Genomic DNA, 24,014 nt, shown 5'->3' on the forward strand with positions numbered 1-24,014 from the left:
AGATATACGACTTCTATTAGACCAACGATTGAAAGCGCATGTAAGTATTTATTTCATTTTGAACTATATGTACATAACATAATTGATTTCGTATTTAGTATTTAATATTATGTATATAACTAATATTTTTATCACGTTCATATAGTTTTAATGAACACCATACGAGGATCCGATAATTCAGGCAGTAATTTCGGATGAATTCCTACAGAATTCGAACATCTGGCATATTAAGGTTGTAATAGCCCGATTTTGGGTCTAGTCGGAACAGTGGTTTCGGGACCACAAACCCGACGAAAAAAAATTATTTTTATTATATTTTTATAGTCTATAAATTTATGAAAATATTTTGTAAAAATTTTATTCGAAAATTTTGACGTTTGAGCACTCAATTTAGTCAAAAGGACTAAATTGTAAAAAGTGCAAAAGTTGAGTTCTTTATATATGAGGTGCCTAATTGTTATGAGTTTTAAATTGAAAGTCCTTATGTGACAATTATTCCTTTAATAAGTTAGTGAATGGATATTTGTTTGGTATTTTTGAAATTTGGTTGAAATAAAAAGGGTAATTTTGTAAATTAATTAAAATAACCTAATAAGACAAATGATAAAAGCTATCATTTTTTTTCATTCTTTCTTCTTCAACCGTGGGAAAGAACAGAAAATAGCAGCCATGGATGAGCTCCATTCGGCCAAGCTTTTATGGCTTATATAGGTATGGTTTTTGTCCCGTTTTTAATGATTTTCATATTTTTGAGATCCCAAGCTTAAATTTTCTATTTCTACCAATTGATTGAAGAGAAATTAGAGTTTAAAAATTTACCCATTCATGATATGGTTGTGCTTTGATGATTTATAGTGGATAATGAATGTTTGATGTGTTAAATATGAGTTTTATTCAATGAATTTCGGTAAAAATGTCAAAAAGGGGTTAAATTGTGAAAGTTACAAATTGGTCATAAGTGTGTGAATTAGTGAAAATTTGGAGTTGCCATAGAAGAGAAAATGTTCACCATGTCTTAAACCTTATAGAAATTGAATAAAAATTAATTTACGAGCATTGGGGCAAAAGTGCAAATATGCAAAAGTTTAGGGGTCAAAATGAAAATTTGTAAAAATATGATTTTTAGACCCATATGAATATTGTGACTGATTGGTAGGCTAAATGTGATGTTATAGATGATGAAAATTGAGACTTGGACCTAGAACGGAAAGAAATCGATTTATGGACGAGTATGTCCTTTTCACATTTGTGGTATCGAGGTAAGTTCGTATGTAAACAATACCATGCTATACATGTATTTAAATGTTATCATTACATGAATTGTACAGATATTAATGTGTATGTAATTAATAGAAATATGATAAGACAAAGCCTTAATAGACGAGGAAAAATCTCGTTTGAACCTTAGGAATAGAATAGGATACTGAGTGACATGTCACTAGGAATTATGAGTCTAGATGACTAGCTCGAGAGTGAGCATTGAAATGTCATGAGATATGAGGTAGCTTTAGCTACAATTGAAGCACTTATGTGCAAAGGCTTTTCCGAGTATCTAATTAGTATTCCAAGTGTTCAACGGGCAATCCAAGGAAAGAGTTAATGATGGTCTCAATGAGGTAAGTCATTGGTGAGTATGCACTCGAGTTATGTTACGAGTTGTGCAAGTATGTATACTAATCCTATGAGAATGCCTTGATATGTGATGATCTATGATGCATAATATGTATTCTTACCATGATGGATAAAATGGTGTTGTATTAATATTATGAACAATGATCATGAATGAGTAATTTAGCCTTGATAGATTTGAGTTACTGCAGTAGTGTAACTTTGAAAATACACTAAAAATAGTGGAAAATGAGTTAGAGGCAGAATAAAATATGGGATTAAAGCTTAATGAGTCTATTTTCACATGAAAGAAACAGAGGAAGAAAAAGAATTCCATATTGTTTGATATTTGAATTCTTGTGAAACAGGGTCTGAATGAATTCGAGATCCCTGTTCTAACTTTAGAAATTCACCAAAATTGTACAAAAATTATTAAGAGTTATACCTTACATGAATGGATTCCTTATTGAGTCTATTTTTATGGGGAATAAACGGCATGGTCGTTGGAATTTTGTACAGGAGAAATTCGGTTTGTAGTGTACAGGGTCGAGTGGTCATACCCTGAAACAGGGAGACTTTAACTAATAAACTGTACTATTTGGCTAAACCAAAAATTCTGGAAATTTTATGGAAAAAAGAAAATAAGTCTAGTTTCAGGAAAATTAATGGAACTTAATTCGAGTTTCGTAGCTCAGATATAAATAATTTAGTGACCGTTGCTCGGAAAGACAACTTGTAGTGAACTTGAAAATATGTTGTAAACATTGATAAAACAAGTTAATGAGTTGCTTATTGTTTTCATATGAACTTACTAAGCGAAAGCTTACCCCCTTCTTTCCCATGTTTTCTAGAGTTCCAGGTTAGCTCGGGTTGGAGGCCGTCAGAGATATTATCACCCTATCGAGTTAACGTTATCGGAGTAAGTAAACTCAAGTGATTCGAGTCTATGGCATGTATAGGGTTTTAATGTGAGTATGTAATATTATGATTTAGCCAAAGGCATTGGCTTGTTATTAAGGTAGTATTAGTCATGTAAATTGGCCTATGTCGGCTAATGACGTTATGGGCCCATATGATTATTCTTATGCATTTATGTTATTATTTCTTGTGATGTGGCTTACAACATGTATGCCTAGAGATTGAATTGAGATTCATTGATGAGCTAGTAACTAATGCAGGATTAAGTGATTGGTAAATAGTTAATAATGCTTCATGAATGGTTTGTGATGTAATGATAGTTATGTCTAGTATGTGGTAATGATATGGGCAAATTCTATAATATTTATTACATAAGAAAATAACTTGAGCATATCATGTTTGTAGATGTTTAAGAGCTCATTTATGCCACGTTGTATGTTATTGGATAAGTATGTATCTATGCATGTGGTGTGAGAGTGACAAAAGGCTTGATAATTAGACTATTTCTGACCACATGGGCGTGTGAAGCCTTAACGCAAGAGATTTTTCTAAGTTTTTCATGAGTTCTCGATTGGGTCCCGAACCGCCCCGAATGCATGTATTGGGCCTCGTAAGCTCGCATAAGGGACAAATTGCATGTGAAAAGAAAAGTTTTTAATTATTTGAGATTTCATGGCCCTGTTTATTATGGAAGTGTTAGTAAAAGTCAGGTAGCACCTCGAACCCCGTCCCGGCGTCGGATGCGGGCGAGGGGTGTTACAAAGGTCCCATTGGTTAACTACACTACCGTCGAGATGCACCAGGCGGATAGAGTGTTGCTGTAATTTGGATTCTGACAACAGATTCCCGTGGCACGTGAGATGCTCGATAATGAGCACAAAATTGACTTACGATAACCGAATACGCATTGGTCGGTCTTCCACTTGGAATATATCGAAATGTGGGAAAATCACTATGATAATATACCTACTAGCGAACCGATTATCGTTTCAGAATTAGCGTGTGAGTTGGATTACATGCCATGATTTAGGATCCATGGTAAGCCATATTTACTTTCGAAAGAGCAGAGTCGTTGGCAATTCATTTTCGAAAGGAAACGACAGAGCCCTTTAAATCCAAGGACAATGGCTGGTGAGGCGGGCCTATCAACAACGCCCATACAATCACCGACCCCAATAGAGCAAGCGACGATGTCCACACCACAGCCCCTTCAGATTATGCCAGGTGCGTATCTTAACCCTTTTATGTTTCCTTTTTCCCATTCCTATGTAAGGTTGGAATGCATGGCCCGGTGAATCTCATTTCCTAATGACTCCGACTCAACCGATGATATATAAGCCATCGTCACAGAAGGGACTGTACAAGGTACCGTCGAAGAGCTCATCTCATTTCTAATCTACATCGCCTTATCATATTCAAATACCTCTGCTGTGGGTGATGCAAGCACCTCTGCAATCTTTGTTCTATCAATATGGGCCATCCTCCTAACACTCACAACCAGAAGCTAATTCCGAACAACCACAACCCCGGCTAAAAGATGAACCAAGAAGGAATCCAACGCATAACCGTCAACCATCCCTATGTGGCACTAATTCTAATCGACACATGCATTGATTTTTTTTGAATATATTTGTACAAACTCTTTTTATTTTGTTTCATTTAATAAAACATAAGTTGTTTTGAATATTTTTGTACAAATTATTTTTATACTGTTTCATTTAATAAAATATAAATTCTTTTGAATAAGACAATACAAATTGAATATTCATTGTTCCATTTAATAAATTAGGAGTTATTTCGATTTGGACATGTTTGCATTGTATGACCGGGGTTCCTACACCACCCACATAACTTCTGTTAGTTTGTTCGAATAGTAGTAGATGTTGAAGTCACAAGTGCTTCATTTGGCGATGAAAATTCCATATATAACTCAAGATAGGGTGATATGACTCGAGCAACTTTGATATCAAATGAGTCATATGTTACGGGATCAGTCGAAGCGCAAGATCAATACTTAATAGACGAAACTCTCATTGGTGTCGTTCCAAAGATTTTGCTCCTAATTCTTTTACAAAGTTCTGTCAATTTTATGTTCTGGTTAAAAACTAGTCGCGCTGTATTCTCCGATAAAAAAACAACGCCGCTCTCTGTGTCACAGACCTCACCGTCGTAGTAAATAACTACTCTAATACGTTCACTCATTTTCTACCAAATTACCTGTCAAAAGAAATTCAAAACAAAAACCATTATGCAAAAATATAATGATTTGTATAAATATTAATACGATAAATCAACTTATACCTTCTCAACTTCTTCAATTTCTACTCTTCTAAACTTATTCAATTTCTCTTGCTGTAACTTATGCAACAAGAGAATAAAATTTGGCTCATTTATAACCTAAGAGATAGTGGGATGCATTGTCACCAACACTACTGAAAAAAGCGTCAAGTTAGGAGCTTTTTCAGTACTTTTGTTGACAGTATATTCTGCTTGAAGCGTTTTTCAACCCTAACTATTAGATTTTCCGTGAATTTTTTAATAACCACCTTCTCAAAATTATTTTTTTCGAAATCAATTGTACAAAATAAGCGTCTAGCTGGAAGCTTTTTTTGTACAATTACTGATTATATGAAAAAAACAAAATCCATCTCGTCAAAATAATTTTTTCAGAACAAATCACATTAAATTTATTTTTTCATATCCCATCTTGTCAAATTTATTTCTTCCTGAACAATACTTACCAATTAAAAAAATTAAACCTTAAAACAATAGACCTTAAACCCTAATTAATATATATATTTTTAAAACCTTAAACCTTAATTTATTTTTTCAAAAACCCTAACCTTAACCCTAAGCCCCAATATACAAATTACTGACAACCCTAACTCTAATTTGTTTTTTCTATACAATTACTAACTGTACAAAAAAATAAAATAAAATCCATCTCGTCAAAATAATTTTTTCAGAATACATCACGTTAAATTTATTTTTTTAAAACACATCACGTCAAATTTATTTTTTCATATCCCATCTTGTCAAATTTATTTCTTCTGGAACAATACTTACCAATTAAAAAAATAAACCCTAAAACAATAGACCCTAAACCTTAATTATTATTTTTTTAAAATCTTAAACCCTAATTTATTTTTTTCAAAAATCCTAACCCTAAATCCTAACCATAACTCTTAATATATAAATAACCCCCAAATCCTAATCAAACATGTGGTAAAACATGCCACGTCAGCGTGCTTTTCTGCGATTTCCCCTAAAAACACTCCTATGTGGACGTGTTTTATATTTTCTGGACTATTCCAGTAAATAATGTTTTAAGTGATTCATTTCCGTAAATAATATTAGAAATGGGTCTTTTTTTGTACACTACTCGTGGTTTTCATCTGAGTTGTTTGAAAATAAAAAGATAAGAAAAGAGAGTAGTGGATAAAACCTAAAACCTCTAGGGATCTTGGATCATTACTTAATTAATTATTTCAATTAACTCCTATATTTTGAAACGTAACAATATTATTAATTAAAATATTATTATTTATCTTTATTATAATATTAATAAAATATATTAAAATAACTAATAAATCCGTGCATGAATTAATATATTATCATAAATAAAATACTATAATAAAAATTATAAATATATTATTGTAATATATTTTTATAATATATTATCAGTTGACATATTTTAATTTTGTAATAAATCACCATTAGATTAAATCATCAATATTATTATAAAAATAATTTATTTATAATATTACTTATCATGAACTAATATATCATCATATTACTATTATAAAAAGTTTATTTGTAATATTATTATTTATCTTAATATGATATAATGTGCAAATTTTATTTTTGTAATATTACATTTATTTCTATTAATCTTAATAAATAGATATTATTTTTATTTTGATAAGAGTTTTATATTAAAATTTGATGATACATTTATAATATAATTTTATTAAAAATAAATTTAATGAATAATTAAAATGAAAAAAATAGATAGCGCTACTTCATGCAAAGATAGGTGTATATATATATACATATAACAGAAAAAGGAAACAAAAATAGGTATATATATATATACACATATAACAGAAAAAGGAAACAAAATAAAAGAAAGAAACATGGAAGCTTTATTGTGTAAGAAATTGGGTGATCCAGCATCAGCCTCAGTCGGAAATGAATCGGAACCATCTTCGTCGCCCATTGAGGTCATCAGAAACTATCCCATCCCACAATTGAACTCTCCAACTGCTGTGAGAGTCAAAGTGAAAGCCACCAGCTTGAACTATGCCAATTACCTTCAGATTTTGGGCAAGTATCAAGAGAAGCCTCCCCTCCCTTTCATTCCTGGCTCCGATTATGCTGGCACTGTTGACGCCGTCGGCCCCGCCGTCACCAAGTTCAAGGTGGGCGACCACGTCTGCGCCTTCGCCGCCCTAGGCTCCTTCGCCTCCTTCATCGTCCAAGACCAATCCCTCCTGTCCGTCCCCTGCTTAATTTAATTTTATTCAATTCAATTCAAAAGTACTGATTCTCAAGCAAGGCTTAATGAATTAATTGATGTTTCTGATTCACTAGGTTTGGGTTGCCCAAAGGGTGTGATCTGGTGGCAGCTGCTGCACTCCCTGTCGCCTTTGGGACCTCGCACGTAGCTCTTGTTCACAGGGCTAGCTTGTCCTCTTCTCAGGCACTTTGTCCCTGTTATTTCTTCATTTATTATTACTAATTAATGCTGGCAATAGTAATTGTAATGGAGATAATTAATAATTATTACATACAGGTATTGCTAGTTCTTGGTGCCGCTGGAGGCGTTGGTTTTTCTGCTGTTCAAATTGGCAAGGTTTGCGGTGCAGTTGTCATTGCTGCTGCCAGGTGCTTCTTCTTTCTCTTAGCCATAGCATTGTGTTTTTTTGTTCATTTAAAGATTCAAGAGTATTGGTATCAACAAATCCCAGGGGAGCTGAAAAGGTGCAATTTTTGAAGTCCTTGGGTGCTGATCATGTGGTGGACTTGACTAATCAAAATCTAACTGCAAGTGTCAAGGGGTTCCTCAAGTCAAGGAAATTAAAAGGGGTTGATGTTCTCTATGATCCTGTTGGTGGCAAGCTTACTAAAGAAAGTATGAAGCTCTTGAATTGGGGTGCTCAAATTCTTGTCATTGGTTTTGCCAGTGGTGAAATCCCTGTCATCCCAGCTAATATCACTCTTGTTAAGGTACTTCATCTTTTTCTCTTTCCCTCTAAATGCCTGCTTTAGTTAGCTTTCCTCTCCCTGTTGGACTCTTTATTGTGATTAATACTAACCAATTACCAAGGAAGATTGACCTGCTTATATGTACCTCATGTCACCGATACTTTTCCTAATAATACTGTGTGATTTTGTGATATTCTTTCCTCGGGCCTGATATGGTCATCTTTACCCATATCATTTCGACGGTGTTTGCTTTTTAGGTAAATCTTTGATTTACCTGATAACGTCAACTTTCTGAAAAGATTTATGATAGGCAAATCAAAGATTTGTCTGTTAAAGAATTAAATATAGTTTTTATGCAGCAGGGATCGGTGCTTAAGCTAATCTAATGAAGCTCACTAGTTAAAGTCAGGTTAAACTAGTTAGTAATTATTAGTCACTTGTTATTAGTTGTTTGTATTGAGTAGCCTTCTCACGGGTATATCTTATGCAGAACTGGACTGTGCACGGACTCTACTGGGGTAGCTACTCAATACATCGACCAGCTGTGCTCGAGGATTCCATCCAGGAGAGTATCTCCTGGATGGAAAAGGGATTGATTACCATTCACATTTCTCATACTTACAGCATATCAGAGGTCTGGAGCTACTACCAGTATTCCATTTTCCTCCTTTGTTCTTTTATTCTGTGAAGCTCTAATTTATCAAGGAAAACTATAGGTGAAAGATACTGAGAAAATTTTTGAAAATTCATGTCTTAAACCTCAAATCTCTTAACACAAGCAGATTGACTCTGTTGAAAGCCAGTTTAGCCCATGTTTAGAGTTGCAGCAGAGTGACTGTTGCCTTGGGCCGAGCTAGATTCTATCCATCACATTAGATTTGCATCTTGACCCAAGAGAGGAAGTATTCTTCGGCTGCATTGCTCATTTTGGAACTAGTGGAATATGTTGTTTCTAGTCCTGATTTCCCAGTACTATCATAAATCTTGTGTTTATTGTCAGTCCATTTCTATTTTACTTATGATATTGTCTTTTCAGGAAAACAGCTAGTCCTTATATAATACCCATTTCAGGATGAAAGTCTGTATTCTGTCATTATCATACATGATCCTATGATGGGTGCAAATTGATTTTATATATTCCTTCTCATGTAGGAGATAATGTGAAAATTCTACTGTTGTAGCCTTGTAAAAATAGTTTCTATTTTCTACTTACTTTTGGTCCTTTCGGATTACAATATATCTGAGCTCGTTTGATTGTTTGTCATTGGCAGGCCAACCTTGCATTTTCTGCACTGAGAGATAGAAAAGCCATAGGGAAAGTGATGATTGTATTTGATGATATGGGAAGGTCTAAGCTTTAAGCGATTAGGATTTATATAAGCATTCCTTGCTGAAGCGCCGAATCTAGAAATAATATAATATGGAAAATAACGAGGGTGTCAATGGATGACACTTTGTTTACTTTCAGGATGCAGATGATTGGCATGTAAGGTGTTGAAAATATGGAAAATAATGAGGGTTTCAATGATGCACTTTGTTTACCTTCAGTTTTGTACTTGCGTTGCGTTTTTATTATTTGTAATATGCTGGAGTACACTATAGGTGTTCATAGGTATGATAGTAATACATAAACCAAAATATGAATTTAAAATTTATTTAAATCCATCCAAGTTTATTTTAGATCTATTTATATTATTTTAAAAAATAAAAAGATAGTTATATTATTTTTAATTTAATATGTTTTAAATATTTTTAAACATTTTAGCTGTGTTTATCCAACATCAAGCTTCAATAATCCAAGCACTTTTAAATGTTTAAGTTTGAACTCAATTTATATTTTAAATGGACTTAATAAATATTTTTATCCAATTTTTTCAAATTTTGAGTGAACTTTTTAACTTGGATGAGTAACTTTTAACTTGGATGAGTAATTTTACCATGAGCAAATATATGTACGAGAAGTAAAATGAATAATTCATAAATTTTGCCTAAAAGTGCTTCCATTATTGAAGCTTGATGTTGCTACCACCTAGCGATGCCAATGGGTGACCTATAATTAGAGGTGTGCATAGGTTAGACCGGGTCCAATTAAAAATTTAAACTTATTTGCTAGGCCTGAACTCAACCCAGTCCAAAAAATGAGCTTAAAATTTTGCCCAAGTTTGACCCAAATAAAAATGTAAAACCGAACCCGACCGCCTGCTCATATTAATTTTTATATATTTTTATATAATTTTAAAATATATATAAACCATCAAAAATACTAAAACATCAAATAAATATTTCTCAACAAATTAAAAATAAATTTTAAAAATATGTATACTTAAATAACACTAAAATAGATGCAACTTAACAAACAAATGTTTCTAAAATAATAACAAAATTAACAAATGTCTTTAAAATAATAAAAAAATTAACAATAAAATAAGTTTTATACAATATCTAAACAATAACAACAAAATAGTAATAACATAATAGTAAAATAGGGAGAAAATAGGAGAAAACAATAAAAAATAATATTAAAAAAATTTATCATGTAGTGAATTAGGGCCGGGCCAAAATGCCTTATCCAATGCCGGTTTTTTTACCCAAGCTCATTTTTCGGACCTATATTTTTGTCCAAACCCTCCCACATTTCGGGCGGGCCCTATAATGTATGGAATTTCAAAACATCCAGGGAAGGGCAATCCAAATACAGGGACCCTCTCCGATCTTTATGCAATTAAGCATGGAATATTAAAAAAAAAATAAAAAATAAAACCAATGATTTTATGCAGCCGGGACACAGGAATTGTCAGGAAGAAACATTCACTGCAAGCTCTATAATTCACCAGCAAGAATAATGGATGTACCAGGAAAAATGTCACTGATATTGAGCCAATTAGTTCAGTGCAATATTGCCGTTACCAGCAATTTATTACCCATATACAAGTACCTGGAACAGCAATTTCTTGCACACTATATAGTGAGATGCATCGTTTCAGTAAAAGGTTTCAAGATATGTACATGTGATAGATGTAGGGTCCATGTTTACAAGATCAGAAGCATCTGTCAGTATTCAAGTTTTGGTTTTCAGAAACCGGACATATTCCTGCTGCAACATCTCTCCCCCATGAACGGGATCAAAACTGCACCTGTAGAAACTGATAATAAGAAAAGGTGTAAGACTGAGAAATTAAAAAAAAAAAACTGACTAAAGAAAGAAAGGCGGAGGGGGGGAGTAAAAGGAGATATATCTTCTGATTGTGAAGTTCAGATTGGTCCTCAAACAAACACAAAACCGAGTTGCTAAAGTACTTGTACGTAATTATCCAAGCTAAACATGAAATATATAGCATTTTAATAGCCTCAGATCACAGTTTATAAGAAATTAGATGTCATACATCATAAAAAGATGTAAAAGAACTTCAACAAAGCGGTGTACATTAGAAGATGACAAGAAATGAGAAAAATAAACTCCATGGAAATGGATTATTGCACATCTTCCTATTATCAGGTCAGAGAAGTAGGGGAATTGTTTGATGAGAGAACGAATATAGAAAGTTTAAAAATTCGAGTAGGAACACAATTATGCAAATATACAGTTCTGCATAAGATACAAGAAAGAAAGGTGTAATAAGAGGAGGGTAAACATATCCAAGGTCCGTAACAATTAATTAAACCAACTAGTAACCTTGAAAATTTCTTTGTACTAGTTGCATAATTTCAATTGGACATCAAACACAATACGTCTATAAGGATCAAATAATATTTTGAATGATGTTCGAGAGAACAAGGAGAATATGTTCGAGAGAATAAGGAGAAGCAATTACCTCCCGTTCATGCCAACCACAACAACAGTGTTTTGAGATCCAAATGCTGCAATGAATTGGGTATCTTCAGGTAAGTGAAACCGAGCAAATGACCATTCTGAACTAAAATACTTTGGTAAAACCCCTGGAAAATTGTCAAAAAGTTGATATGTTTAGAGAAGCAAATACATCGTTTTTAATTAATAAAACAGCAATCAACTAAATTCTCATCCATCCTCATCGTTATACATCAGATATTCTATAAAGTTTTCCGTACCTGGTGATTTGTTGACTCAAATTGTTTGTAACATACAAAATTGGCTTTTTATTGGAAGTTTCATGAAATGAGTAACATGCAATTCTGTTTTAACAAAGTAAAAAAATAACTACAAAGGCTAATTGTATTTATTACCTCTCATAAAAGACAAGGATGAACTAGGGTTGGCACCAGTGCTTGGAGGGATAAGTGCATCAAGTGAGGTTGAAGAATTCTGATGCAATAATGCTGGACCTTGGACAGAAGATTGTTGAGAAGATGAATGGCCCCCAAAAACTCTAACTCGAAGGTGAAATATATGAACAGTGCCTTTATCACTCGAAACAGCCAACCATTGGAAATTTGGTGAGAGGGCAATGCTATAGATATCTGCTCTGTCCACTCCTCTTCGCACCTACATGGACAGTAACTATGATGAGTACCTAAATTACAGAGAGAGTGAGTGGAGATGAGCATAATGCTGCAGTGTCCAGCATGCTAATTGCTGATATACGTAGTATTACACCTCCTGCTAACACTTAAGATCACTGTTACACTGGTCGGGCCAGGTTTAGGGGCAAAGCTTGAGTTAGCAATGTTTTCCCTCGACTCAACATTACTTAGTACATATTGATGAAAGCATATGATTATTGATGAACATATCCTCAAATAAAACGAGTATAAGTTTAGGAGAAAAGAAAACCATGGTCCAGTAGTGTACCTCTTGTAAGCGAGTTCCATCCATGGTGTTGAATATTCTTATCAAGGTGCCCTTGGTACTAGCAGTTGCAAGAAGTAAGCCATCGAGTGTCAAGGTCAAGCAGGCAATATGAGAATCATGAGCATTAATTAGTTTCATGATATTAAGGCCAAAGTGTTCAACTCGAATCAGGCCTCTATAAAGACCAGGACAAGCCAATACAGATGTATTAGAATGGTGAGAAAGGCAACAAAGTCCCCTAGGATTGGCCAAAGTCTCAATTTGATGAAGAAGCTTAAGATCCATAAAACCATAGACATATATCTTGTGCTCCAGAACCACAACAATGCGATCTCGTCTTAATTTGACAGCTCGAACCTCAGACCTAAATGCAAATTCACCAATGCAGCGACTTTGATGATCATCCCATATTATAACTTTGTTTGGAGGATAGTGGGAATTGGATTCCCCACCGACAAGTGCCAAGATGTTGCAGCGGAAAAGCATTTCAACAATTTTGAAACCCCCGGTTTTGAGATTGCGCCTGAAGGTTTCCTTGAAGGGTTGGCAATTATAAATGCGGCAATCTTGGGAGGTGCCAGCAGCAAAGCAGCCATAATCCTGGTTCCAAGACACGGAGAGTAACTCTATTTGGTTGATATCAGAGGCATCGTGTATGGGGGTAAAGGATGGCGGGTCATTGGAAACGGGGGGTTGAGTAGGTTCGATGGCCGGCCTTGGAAGGAGAGGTGGAGATGCGGAGAGCGTGGTTGAAGTCATGTGTAAGTGAAAGCAAAATGATTAAAAGAAAAGGGTGATCTACTGTTCTGGTATTGGTTGCATTAGTTTAGCAGCACATACGGACAGCGGTCTTGCAAATCTTGATGCCAACAAGAACCATGTAAGTGAACGAATGCTGAAGAACTTAGCTAGCTGTAAAACAAAATCAAGAATGCAGATATTCAAAAACTATTATTTACAGTTTCTTTTTTCTTTCTTGGTAAATAATAATCATCATCAAAACCTAACATTGTCTAGTAATTAATATTATTAGTAAAGCAGCATTAATCCAAGAAATCTAATTATGACGGTCATACAGTAATTTAGGAAACCAAGAACTATAATTTCATCTTTGATTGCAAAACTGAGCAACAAGGTTGAAATATATATAAAAATGGAAACTGAAATAGAATGCAAAATTGGGCAACAAGAATCGAAGAAAAAGATTGAAGAAAGAACTGAGAAACGGACCAATGAGAAAGGAAGATAACCGGCAATGAAATCTGCAAAGAAAGACAAAATCTGGGGTTTGCTTATCGATCTGATCTGAGGCCACAAACAACTATGTATTCATTCGCCTTCCTCCGCCTTCTTTTCTGTTTCCGTCCTTCATTTTCTTTCTGGTTATTATAATATATAAAAAAAAATAGAAAATATTAGTCAAAAAAAAAAAAGCTAGAAAATTACATGGTAAACTTCGCCTTTTTTTTTTTTTAAAGAGAATGTTTACATTGGGCCAAGCAATGCGCAGTTGAATGCCCATATTAAGCTTTTCTTTTTTCCCATTTTTTTATTTTATTTTTCATATCGATTTTGAAATTTTAATTTTGAGTTAAATGATAACAGTTAAATTAGTTAAGGTAAATTTTATTATTAATCTTGTATTATATGTAAGATCGAGACCAAGATCGAGACCAAGACCCAATAATTGATCAAACTAGGCTAGGTACATGAAATTGGACTGACAGTCCAATCGGTGGCTAGACTAGACCGGTCGGGTTGTCATTAACTCGGACCGGTCGGGTTGTCATTAACCCGGACAGGTCGGGTTGTTATTGACCTAGACCAAACTGGCAACAACTGAACTGGCTTGGGATGCCGTAAGAGTGTCGCACCTACATCACCAAACACGGTGGTGTCGGTGGCTGCGACGACAGCTTCCCAGTGGCCGATGGCCGTTGGTCATCAATAGTTGAGTAGTGGAAGAGTTACATTCCTACTAGAATTTTACTAGAGAATTTGATTTCAGATTAATTATTTCAAAAATAATATTATTTTAATAATTTAATATTAAATTAAATCTAATACTTATCTTAATAGTATTTTTTAATTTAATATTAAAGTGATTATCTTAATATTAAATTTAATGTTTATCTTGTAAATAAATATTCTGTTATTTTAATAAGATTTAATATTAAATTAAATTTAATATTTATCTTGATAAATATTATATTAATTTAATATTAAAGTGATTAAGTTTAATCATAGTTGAACTCTCTAAATTCTCTCTATATAAAGAGAGCCTTGGGTCATTATTTACACACATTTGAATTCAAGATAAAGTTTTAGAGAGAAAATTCTCTGAAGAGATTATTTTAGAAATTTTCTAGAGATATTTTTTTATTTACAACCTAAAAGTTTAGAGAAATTGCAAAATTACCCCACTGGTAATTTTTGTGAAAATTTTTCTGATTCGAAGCGAGGCCACACTCGACAGACGTGCAACACCCCTTACTCGTATTCAACGTCAAAACATGGTACGAAGCATTACCGGACTTATCACACAAACTTTCATAAAATTCTGAGTCATCAATTTGCGTCCAAATTAAAATTTTTTGCATTCAATCATAAAGTCCCTAATACGAGCCTACGAGGCCCAAAACATACATTGGAAGTGATTTGGGACTAAACCGAGAACTTTAGAAAATTTTTCACTAAACAGGGGTCACACGCCCGTGTGGATATGGGACATGCTTGTGTGGGCAGGCCGTGTGGTCACACACGCCTATGTCCCAACCCCTGTAACTTTCTGACTTGTAACTCATGACCAAATTGAGCTCACACGGCCAAGCCACATGCCCATATGCTAGGCCGTGTGGAAAATTAATTTTCATAAAATAGGTGTAGACTTCACACGGCCAGAGCATACTCCCGTGTTTGAGGCCGTGCCATCACACGGCTGAGACACACGCCCGTGTCTCTGCCCGTATGCTCAATTCTGAGCATTCTGTTTCTCAAAATTAAGGTGCAGGGGACACACGGCCAGAACACATGCCCATGGGACAAGCCGTGTGTCTACCCGTTTGGACAAAAATAAAGCTATTTAGCAAGCCATTTTGCCACCCTTTAATGCACACATCTACACAACATAACATAGTACCAATCCAAGCATAAACATACAACCAACATCCACAACTATCAACACATCATTCACATGCTACCATCTATCTTACACAACATCACATACTTATCAACTCAAATCATGTAAACTCCCACATCCATGAAAGGCATCATCATATAAATTGCTTATACCAATAGTAGCCAATTTCAAATGGCCTTATACAAAATGAGCTTTCAACCAATATAAGGCAACACATTTGGCCAAATCAACTATGACGCATAACAAAATAACCAAGTCCCCTATACATGTCTTAACTCAAAATGTTGAAATCATTGGTACCAAAATAATTGTTGATAGTGTGAGTGAATCTCCGACGGTCTCCGATCCCCGAGCTAGCTTAGTGACACTATAAAACAAGGGAAAGGAAGGAGAGTAAGCTATATAGCTTAGTAAGTTCCTATGCAAATAATAAGCATCATAACTACACATTTAACATGCAATTAATATGATGGAAATTGGCATGAATGTTATTAAAATCTCATAATCATAACTTACTCAATCACAACCTTACTAAGGATTCATCCCATATCAAGCTCATTACGTATGAGTTTTACGTATATACATGTACCAACTCGTAACATAATCATAATCTTTCACAACTTTGACATCCCGTTGAACACTCGAAATGTTAACGGATACTCGAAAATTTTGCACATAAATGCCATATATGTAGTCAAAACTACCTCACATCTCATAATACATATATGCTTGTTTTTGAGTTATTTACAGGTTTACTCACACAATATGTCAGTTAGGACGTAGCTACCCAGTGCTGCTCACACAAGCTGTCAGGTATCCGCAACACATGCCGGACTACCCAGCAACTAGTAGGACATATGAGACCAGCACCCGGATTACATAATCGCATACACACATGGGTTCCTAGTGACATGTCATTCGTATCCTATTCTATTCTTAAGGTTCAACTGAGATTTTTCACTTGTAGGAACTTTTGTCAAATAAGTCCAAAGAGTCAATCACAATTCATACAATATTAAAGCATTTAAAACATAATTATAACAATGCATTATTTATATACGAACTTACCTCGGTACAAAATTGTAGAATTAGACCTAATCGTCAAATACTTTGTTTTTCCCCCCGATCTAGGTCCGAACCTTGTTTTTCTTAATCTATAATAAGAAATTTAACTCACTTAATACTCAAATTATTCAATTTGGTCCAAAAATCATATTATGGTAAAGTTACATTTTTCCCCTAATGTTTCACATTTTTACAAATTAGTCCTTAGGCTTGTAAATTGAAATGTATTCAATTTCTTCGAAACCCAAGCCTAGCTGAACCATTTTCATACTTATACCAGCCCATATTTTCCATTTAATCACACTTTTACTACTTATTTTATAACTTTTACAAATAAGTCCTTTTTTGACATTTTTACCGAAAATCACTTAGCAATAGTTGTTTATCTTACAACTAACATACATTTTCTACCATTAGACATCAAAATACACAAATATCTAACATGGGTAAATTTTGAAAAAACTTCAAAATAGTCCTTGGAAAAGCTAGATTAGATTATAAGGACTTAAAAACATGAAAATTATTAAAAAGGCGCTAGAACGGACTTACAATCGAGCTTGGAAGCTTGAAAAACCCTAGCTATGTTCTCCCTTGCAAGTTTCGGCCATGAGAAAGAAGATGGACAAAAAGTTTGGCTTTATTTTGATTATTAATTCATTTATTAATCAAATGACCAAAATGTCCCTAACTTAAAACATAAAAATTCTCTTACTTCATGTCTATTTTTGTCCAATAACTTAAAAAATGGTGTAATTACCATATAAGGACATTCAATTTAAAATTTCATAGCAATTAGACACTTTTAGCTTCTAGAACACACATTTTGCACCTATTGCAATTTAGTCCTTTTTACTAAATTGAGTGCCCAATCGATAAAATTTTCGAACGAAATTTTCACGAAATAATTCCATAAAAACTTAGACCATAAAAATATAATAAAAATAAATCTTTCTATGTCGGATCCGTGGTCCTAAAACCACTGTTCCGACTAGACTCAAAATTGGGCTATTACAAGACATGAGCTTGAGGATAGCAGAGAAAACAACTCGATTAAAACATTTATACTAGACGAATCGAAAAGGTACAATTTTGATTAAGTGTTTATTACTTTAGATATCACAACCAAAATCTTGTTTTTGAAAAAAAGTTTTAAAACTCTGATTTTTCCTAAATTTATTTTTCACTGTGTTTTCCAAACCCGTTTTTTCCAATAGGAGGGATGTACCATTATATGATTATATGTTGCCTATTGGTTTTACACTTCAGTGCCCTGGTATGGTGTAGTTATTGCTCTGACGAGCAATTCGGTGTTGTGTAGTTACTCCTGTATCCGAATATATTTATTATACTTCTTCGGACTAATGGATTAATGAAAAAAAGATATGACAGTGAAATATTACGAGCCACGTGCTCAAATGGTTATATGATGAATAGATTGTACAAATGGTATTGAACTGTGGAATCTATATGTATAGTACTAAATTGAATAGTATGTTAAATGTTGAATTGCTATATTACTTGGTTATAAGATGAACTAACCTTATTGTTGTGTTTGCTATGTTAGGCAAACCTTATCAAGTTATTTGTGTAGTATGGACCTTACGGAAGGTCTAATTATGTATTGTAGATCAAAACAGCCTAGATGAAAAATTTCAGAAGATTGGCCCTCACGACCCAACTGCCCAGGTGGTATGGCCCACACAACCCAATTAATCCCGCTTGTGTGACACACATAGTTTAGCACACGATTGTGTGGCATCAACCGAATGCATTTCAATTTTCGTTGTTCACTATTTTTCGAGTTTTCTATTACACATCTAATTAGAGTATTTGATGCCACTCAACACTCGCAATTCCAAATCCCTTGAACGAAAGAACAACTTAAAAAGGGAATTTAGTTCGCCAGAGAAACTACTGACTCGCGATCTTCTCCTAATTGTACCAAAACACACAGATTCATATTAACGTCACCTCATTCGCAAAGAACTTAATGAGCACAAAATAAATATCAATTAAAAGAAACTAAAACCTTATCCAACACCTCAAATAAACACCGTACTCAAATCAAAAGAGAAGGAATTAAAAAGGTAGGCTTTGCGTAATAGTAATCTTTAGGAAAAAGAATGAAGAAAAAGAATCCAATCAAGAGTCCAATAGAAGTTCCAATCCCAAAACCAAAAATTCCCATTAAAGAACTTGATCCTTTTTTTTTTCAGGCGAGGTTGACTCTTTTGATGAAGAAAATATGGACAAAAATGGAGTTGGGTTTAAAATCAAAGGAAGAAAAAAAACTAAAATAAAAGAAGAGGTTTTAAAACGGGAGATATTTTTACAATAGTAATGGAGAAACTAAGAGATACCTAGATGTAATCTTAACAAAATCCTTGAACTTTGCTTAAAAGAGGTGGAAAAAATATATTTTTAACAAATACCTAGATGAAATCTGAACATGAAACAGGGAAAACGTAAAACACATTGAAGCTGGGATAAATTCATTGCTTATCATTACAGTTTTAGGTTTATAGTAAATGAAGAGAAACAAAATTGAAAAAGAGAATTTTGAAAATAAAATAAAAAAATAAAAAACCCAAAAGAAACTGCAGTAAGAAGAACAAACAAAAAAAATTTGAAGAATAAGGGAGTGGAAAACGTGGGTATAGAATTGGGAAAAAAATTAGTGGAAAACGTGGGTATAGAATTGGGAAAAAAATTAAGGAAAACAAATAAATTTTTATTTTATTATTATTTTAAGAGAATAAAATAAAATGAAAATTAAATCAAATTTAAACTATCCATAATTCCATTACCTGATCCTCATTCAACAGATTTTTCTTCAGAACTTAAAACAAAATAATAATAATTTTTACTCTACACACATAAGATTTAAACACAAGAACACTAAATCAATAGGCTCACACAAAACTACAACACTTAACCACTGATTTAGATTAATTCACTTTACAAAATTTTTACAATAATTATGTGACCACTCTTGATTTCACCAACCCATTTTTTTCTAACTCAATTTTTAGGATGTGACATTGAAATTAGTTAGATTGTTAAAATAAATTGGAATTAATAAAAAATTAAAATAATTAGAAATAAAAATTAAAGTTAAGAAATTAAAATTAGGTATCCAGAAAATAATTTGATTAAAATAAGATCAGATTTAAAAATAATTTAAAAATGAGTTTCAATTGAAAGTAAAGACCTATTTAAATAATGAAAGAAACTGAAGGTGGTTAAAGGGACAAAACGTGGTTAAAGGGACAAATGCCCCATTTTTAAAATCTGGTTGGTTATATATGCCACCCACCGTCCCTCCCTCCCTTTCCATAACCATTCAAAAATTTTCTTAGGTTTGAATCTAAAGTTTTTCTCTTAAAATTGGTTCATCCCTAATGATTTTTTAGCTTTTCAAACATCGAATTTTTCTTCAATTTTAAAGAAAATAAAAAATTTCTTCATCATTTTATTCATTGTTCTTAAAATTTGCATTCTCGAATTAGCTCCATAGCTTGTGAGTTTCGTGAAATTGAGGTGAGATTCTGACTTCTTATGATTAAACTAATGTTGTTGCTTTCCTAATTTGAGATCTAAATGATTGTGTTGAGTTGCTTGAGATTTAAAGCTTTAAATCTAAACTTTGATGAAAAATGGTGAAATTTGATTTATTGAGTAAATTGGTTGATTCAAAGTGATTTTTAACTTATTTTCGATTAATCAAAAGGTTTTTTAAGCCAATTTTAAAGATCATCAAGGAATTTCAATGAATTAGATGTTTTCCTTCTTTTACATGTTCATACAAGCTTGATTTTTTGGAAAAGTTAAATTCGAGTTAATTGATGAAATTAATGGCTTAGATCCATAATAATATGATAATTAGGATGTTAGGAAACATGTTTAAGGGTTAGGATCAAAGATCGAATGAGGAAATCACTTGTTTCAACAAAACAAGTTAGTTTTTGTGTATTGAGAAAGATAAACTTAGAGCTACGATTTTGTTGCGGTTTGATTGTGTTTATGTTTGTTCATAATATGTTTATAATGTGTTTAATATGTATACAAAGTTTCAAATCAATCGAGAGCATCTTCAAGCAAGGATAAAGGCAAACAAAAGCTTATTTGAGCTTTTGGCATTGAAGTGAAAGCTTCAAGGTGAGTGATCTGATATGCTGCAATTATGCACAATTCAATGTGTTAAAGGGGAGCTTAGGCACTAATCACCTATCCTAAGTTCCAAGAGTAAATGATTTTTCCTTGAGCTGTAATATTTTGCAAATGATGATGATTTATGATAAGATATGAATATGATATGTTAAATAAATGGATGTAAATATGTAAGAATATGCTTATTGATCTGTTGGTTTAATGCACACATCTGATATGAAAGTGTATGTGGCTTAAAGAATAAAGTGATAGCACTTGAAAGTGTATAATATGTGAATGTGATAAGTTATATGATCATGATGAACATGATATGTGAAAGTGTGCATAAACCATAAAATAAGTGTGTGCATAAGTGAATATATTGGTATTGTGATCTCTTAAAACCATTGGATATTATTGGCACACCATATGATTGTGAGTATTCACCATTATTGTGCTTATGTGTGAGGGCATTGAGGCCCCGGGACTAGTTTAGGGAGATAAGGGAATGTTTTCATTCAACAGGACTAGTTGATATGTTTGGAGTGTGTTTAGCTTCATGCTACACTTTTATGGGACTGGTATGGACTTTATGAGTCATAAGGTGTGTTAAGAGATCTGCTTATCCAATGCATATGTGTTTATATATGTTTTATAATCATAATATACCAATATATTAACATGAATTGCTATGATACATGTTTGATGTAATACCTTGAGTAAACGATCTAGTATGCTTTCAATTAACCTTGATATTGTAAATCTTTGTAGCAATCTTCGAGCACTCATTGAGCTTGAAAAAGCTCACGCTCTCTTATGTATATCTTGCAAAAAATAGCTTGAGTGAGGAGGAGAAGTGGGCAAGCTTGTGATTTAAAGCTAGGCAAAAATACCTTGAGTAGGTGTTGTGTTTTCTACTTATAAGGAAGGCAATGTGGGACCATAACTGAGGGTTTTAGACTTTACAAATTGCTAGTTGTAATGGCCTTTTTAAGGACAATTTTAAGGATTTTATATCTAGTTTATGGTTGGTTGTTTGAATGTGCTTGAATATGCATGACATGTTTGTTGAAAATGCATGATGAATGGTATGTGTATCTACTAGTGAAATGTTGTTATAGGTGCTCAAATGGTAGGCTGAACATTTGGACAAGTTTTAAATGTCATATTGATATGAAATGAACCTATTTTGCACTTAGAAATGCATAACCTGCGAATTTGACATGTTAGGTAATTGAATAGTGACTTTAGGATTGCGTGCTAGTATAAATATTTACTTGAGATGCTAAAGTATGTTAATGAATGATCTAGAGTAATTGAGCATGATTTATATGATCTATGTATGTCATATGATATGTTAGAATAGGGGAATTGGCATGAAAACACGAAATGGTAAGTGTGGTAGTGTTTAAACTTGAAAAATGTAAATTTTGGTCTAAAATTACAGCTTTCGTCTCGACCTGGAGTCGTCGTCGTGACGTTTTTTATCGTGTCATCTTGAAGAGGGACCCCTTCCAAAGCTCGTCCCAATGTGTTGCATCACGTCGTCTCGATGCAGCGCCTAGCTTGTTCAAGGCATGTTTTCACAGCTTTGCAATATAATTCTTAGATTTTTGGTGTTGCAATTAGAGTCCAAAACATTTACAAAATACTTTGAAAATTTGCATGAGTGAGTTTGTATGCTTAATTTCGTCAATAAATTTTTTATTTTATAAAAAAAATTCTTGAAATTTTGATAACTTTATGGTTTAGTCCTTAAACCTTCATTTTGAAATTAAAAGAGATTTGCTTGTCCTTTTGAACTATTTCTGTTAGAATTAAGTGACTTGAATCCTTACTTAAGTAAAATATAGTGGTAAAATAAAATAAAAGAAGAATCCATATAGAATTACACTTCTTTTATTTTATTTTAGAATAAGGTTTTTTAAACCTTATTAAATTCTATCTATTTGATATTGATTAGAATAAGGTGTTTCAGTCTTATTAGAATATGGCTTTACAAGCCTACAAATAGACATAGTCTATTCCTCTTGTATTGAATTCAAATTTTTCGACATAGTGAATTTTCTTCTCCTTTGCCCGTGATTTTTTTCCGAAAGGGTTTTCACATAAAATTTGTATGTTCTTTATTTTATTTTTATTTCTCTTTTCTTTGCGATATATTGTCATTACCGACATTATTTTATTTTCACAATTTCTTTCAAATATTGTCTTATAAATGTTATGATTTGGATCAATAGAAAAGTTTGGAATTTATGAATGTCTTGTTTGATTCATATTAAATGATGTATTCACCCTTGATGTAGTTTTGATTAGAGTAGTGTTGCGGAAGCATAATTTCGGGTTTGCATGTTAATTTGAACTAAATATTTGACTTTTAAGCATGTATTTTGTGGTGTGATTGGTGATTTTATGGTGCGTTTGGATGATCAATAAAAAGAGTGACGTAAGTGGCTACTGTGACATTTTGGGTTCAGATCGAATCATTCCAACCGAGTTTGGGGTGCCACAATTAATATTACAAAAGAGAAGAATTGTTGATATTGAAATTTTATCAAACATGTTAAGAAAAGATTAGGTTACACAATAACATATTGTCATTAATCAGAATAAAAACATCGTTTTGTAGTTTTAGTGCAATAAGAGTAGAACTACAACTTCTTCCTTAAATTTGTGGTTCGAGTAAAAATTTTAACTAATCATTTAGCTAGAAAATTAGGTTTTAAACCCAGTTTAATATTATATGCTATATTAAATCCAAAATTAAAGCCATGTCTTATTGCTTCAACTATTAAATATGATATATTACTGCGTGATAGGATAATGACACGTTTCACTTTAAGCTAGGCTTTTTCTTACGAAATAATTATCTATTGTTAATGAAGTTTGTGAATGTTATATATTAAGTTTGGTTGAGTATTGGGTTCAAATTATCGTGAGGTACAAGTTATTTAAGGATGTGGTAAGGAATCATCCGATTATCGTGATTGCTAGTCATAAGTCAATTAAAACTGGTGCAAAATAAAACTATTCAATTGCCATTGTTACTAATCATAAATCGAGGTGGTGTAAGATAAACTACTTTCTTGTTTTTCAATTTGCTAGACACAAGGATTTTGAGTTTTATCGAATCCTATCTTTTCCATCATTAAAGAAAGA

General features: G+C 33.0%; 2 protein-coding genes and 2 long non-coding RNA genes across 5 annotated transcripts; 3 read left to right on the top strand and 1 right to left on the bottom strand.

Moving 5' to 3' along the window:
* Positions 1–564: 564 nt before the first annotated feature.
* Positions 565–2,814, top strand: LOC128292586 (uncharacterized). The gene is made up of 3 exons (XR_008282572.1): positions 565–711; positions 1,176–1,259; positions 2,460–2,814. It is a non-coding gene; the product is annotated as an uncharacterized LOC128292586 (long non-coding RNA).
* Positions 2,815–6,597: 3,783 nt separating this feature from the next.
* Positions 6,598–9,395, top strand: LOC108450374 (uncharacterized). The gene is made up of 6 exons (XM_017747966.2): positions 6,598–7,021; positions 7,120–7,228; positions 7,322–7,413; positions 7,497–7,755; positions 8,225–8,368; positions 9,006–9,395. The coding sequence occupies exons 1-6, from the start codon at positions 6,663–6,665 to the stop codon at positions 9,093–9,095; spliced, it is 1,053 nt and encodes a 350-aa protein (XP_017603455.1). The 5' UTR covers positions 6,598–6,662; the 3' UTR covers positions 9,096–9,395.
* A 1,130-nt stretch (positions 9,396–10,525) lies between these two features.
* Positions 10,526–14,000, bottom strand: LOC108450409 (autophagy-related protein 18c-like). 2 transcript variants are annotated; one of them, XM_053027708.1, is made up of 5 exons: positions 13,733–14,000; positions 12,503–13,414; positions 11,938–12,196; positions 11,547–11,670; positions 10,526–10,868 (listed from the first exon to the last, which is right to left on the bottom strand). In XM_053027708.1, exons 2-5 carry the CDS (start codon positions 13,259–13,261, stop codon positions 10,793–10,795), a joined length of 1,218 nt encoding a protein of 405 aa, XP_052883668.1. In that variant the 5' UTR covers positions 13,262–13,414; positions 13,733–14,000; the 3' UTR covers positions 10,526–10,792. The 2 variants fall into 2 exon arrangements, with proteins under 2 accessions (XP_052883668.1, XP_017603505.1); XM_017748016.2 differs by having other exon boundaries at positions 10,526–10,877.
* Positions 14,001–20,003: 6,003 nt separating this feature from the next.
* LOC128293286 (uncharacterized) lies at positions 20,004–21,121 on the top strand. Its single transcript, XR_008283457.1, has 2 exons — positions 20,004–20,246; positions 20,777–21,121. It is a non-coding gene; the product is annotated as an uncharacterized LOC128293286 (long non-coding RNA).
* Positions 21,122–24,014: the final 2,893 nt, after the last annotated feature.

Source organism: Gossypium arboreum, chromosome 5 (genome assembly GCF_025698485.1).
Source record: "Gossypium arboreum isolate Shixiya-1 chromosome 5, ASM2569848v2, whole genome shotgun sequence".
Lineage (NCBI taxonomy): Eukaryota > Viridiplantae > Streptophyta > Magnoliopsida > Malvales > Malvaceae > Gossypium > Gossypium arboreum.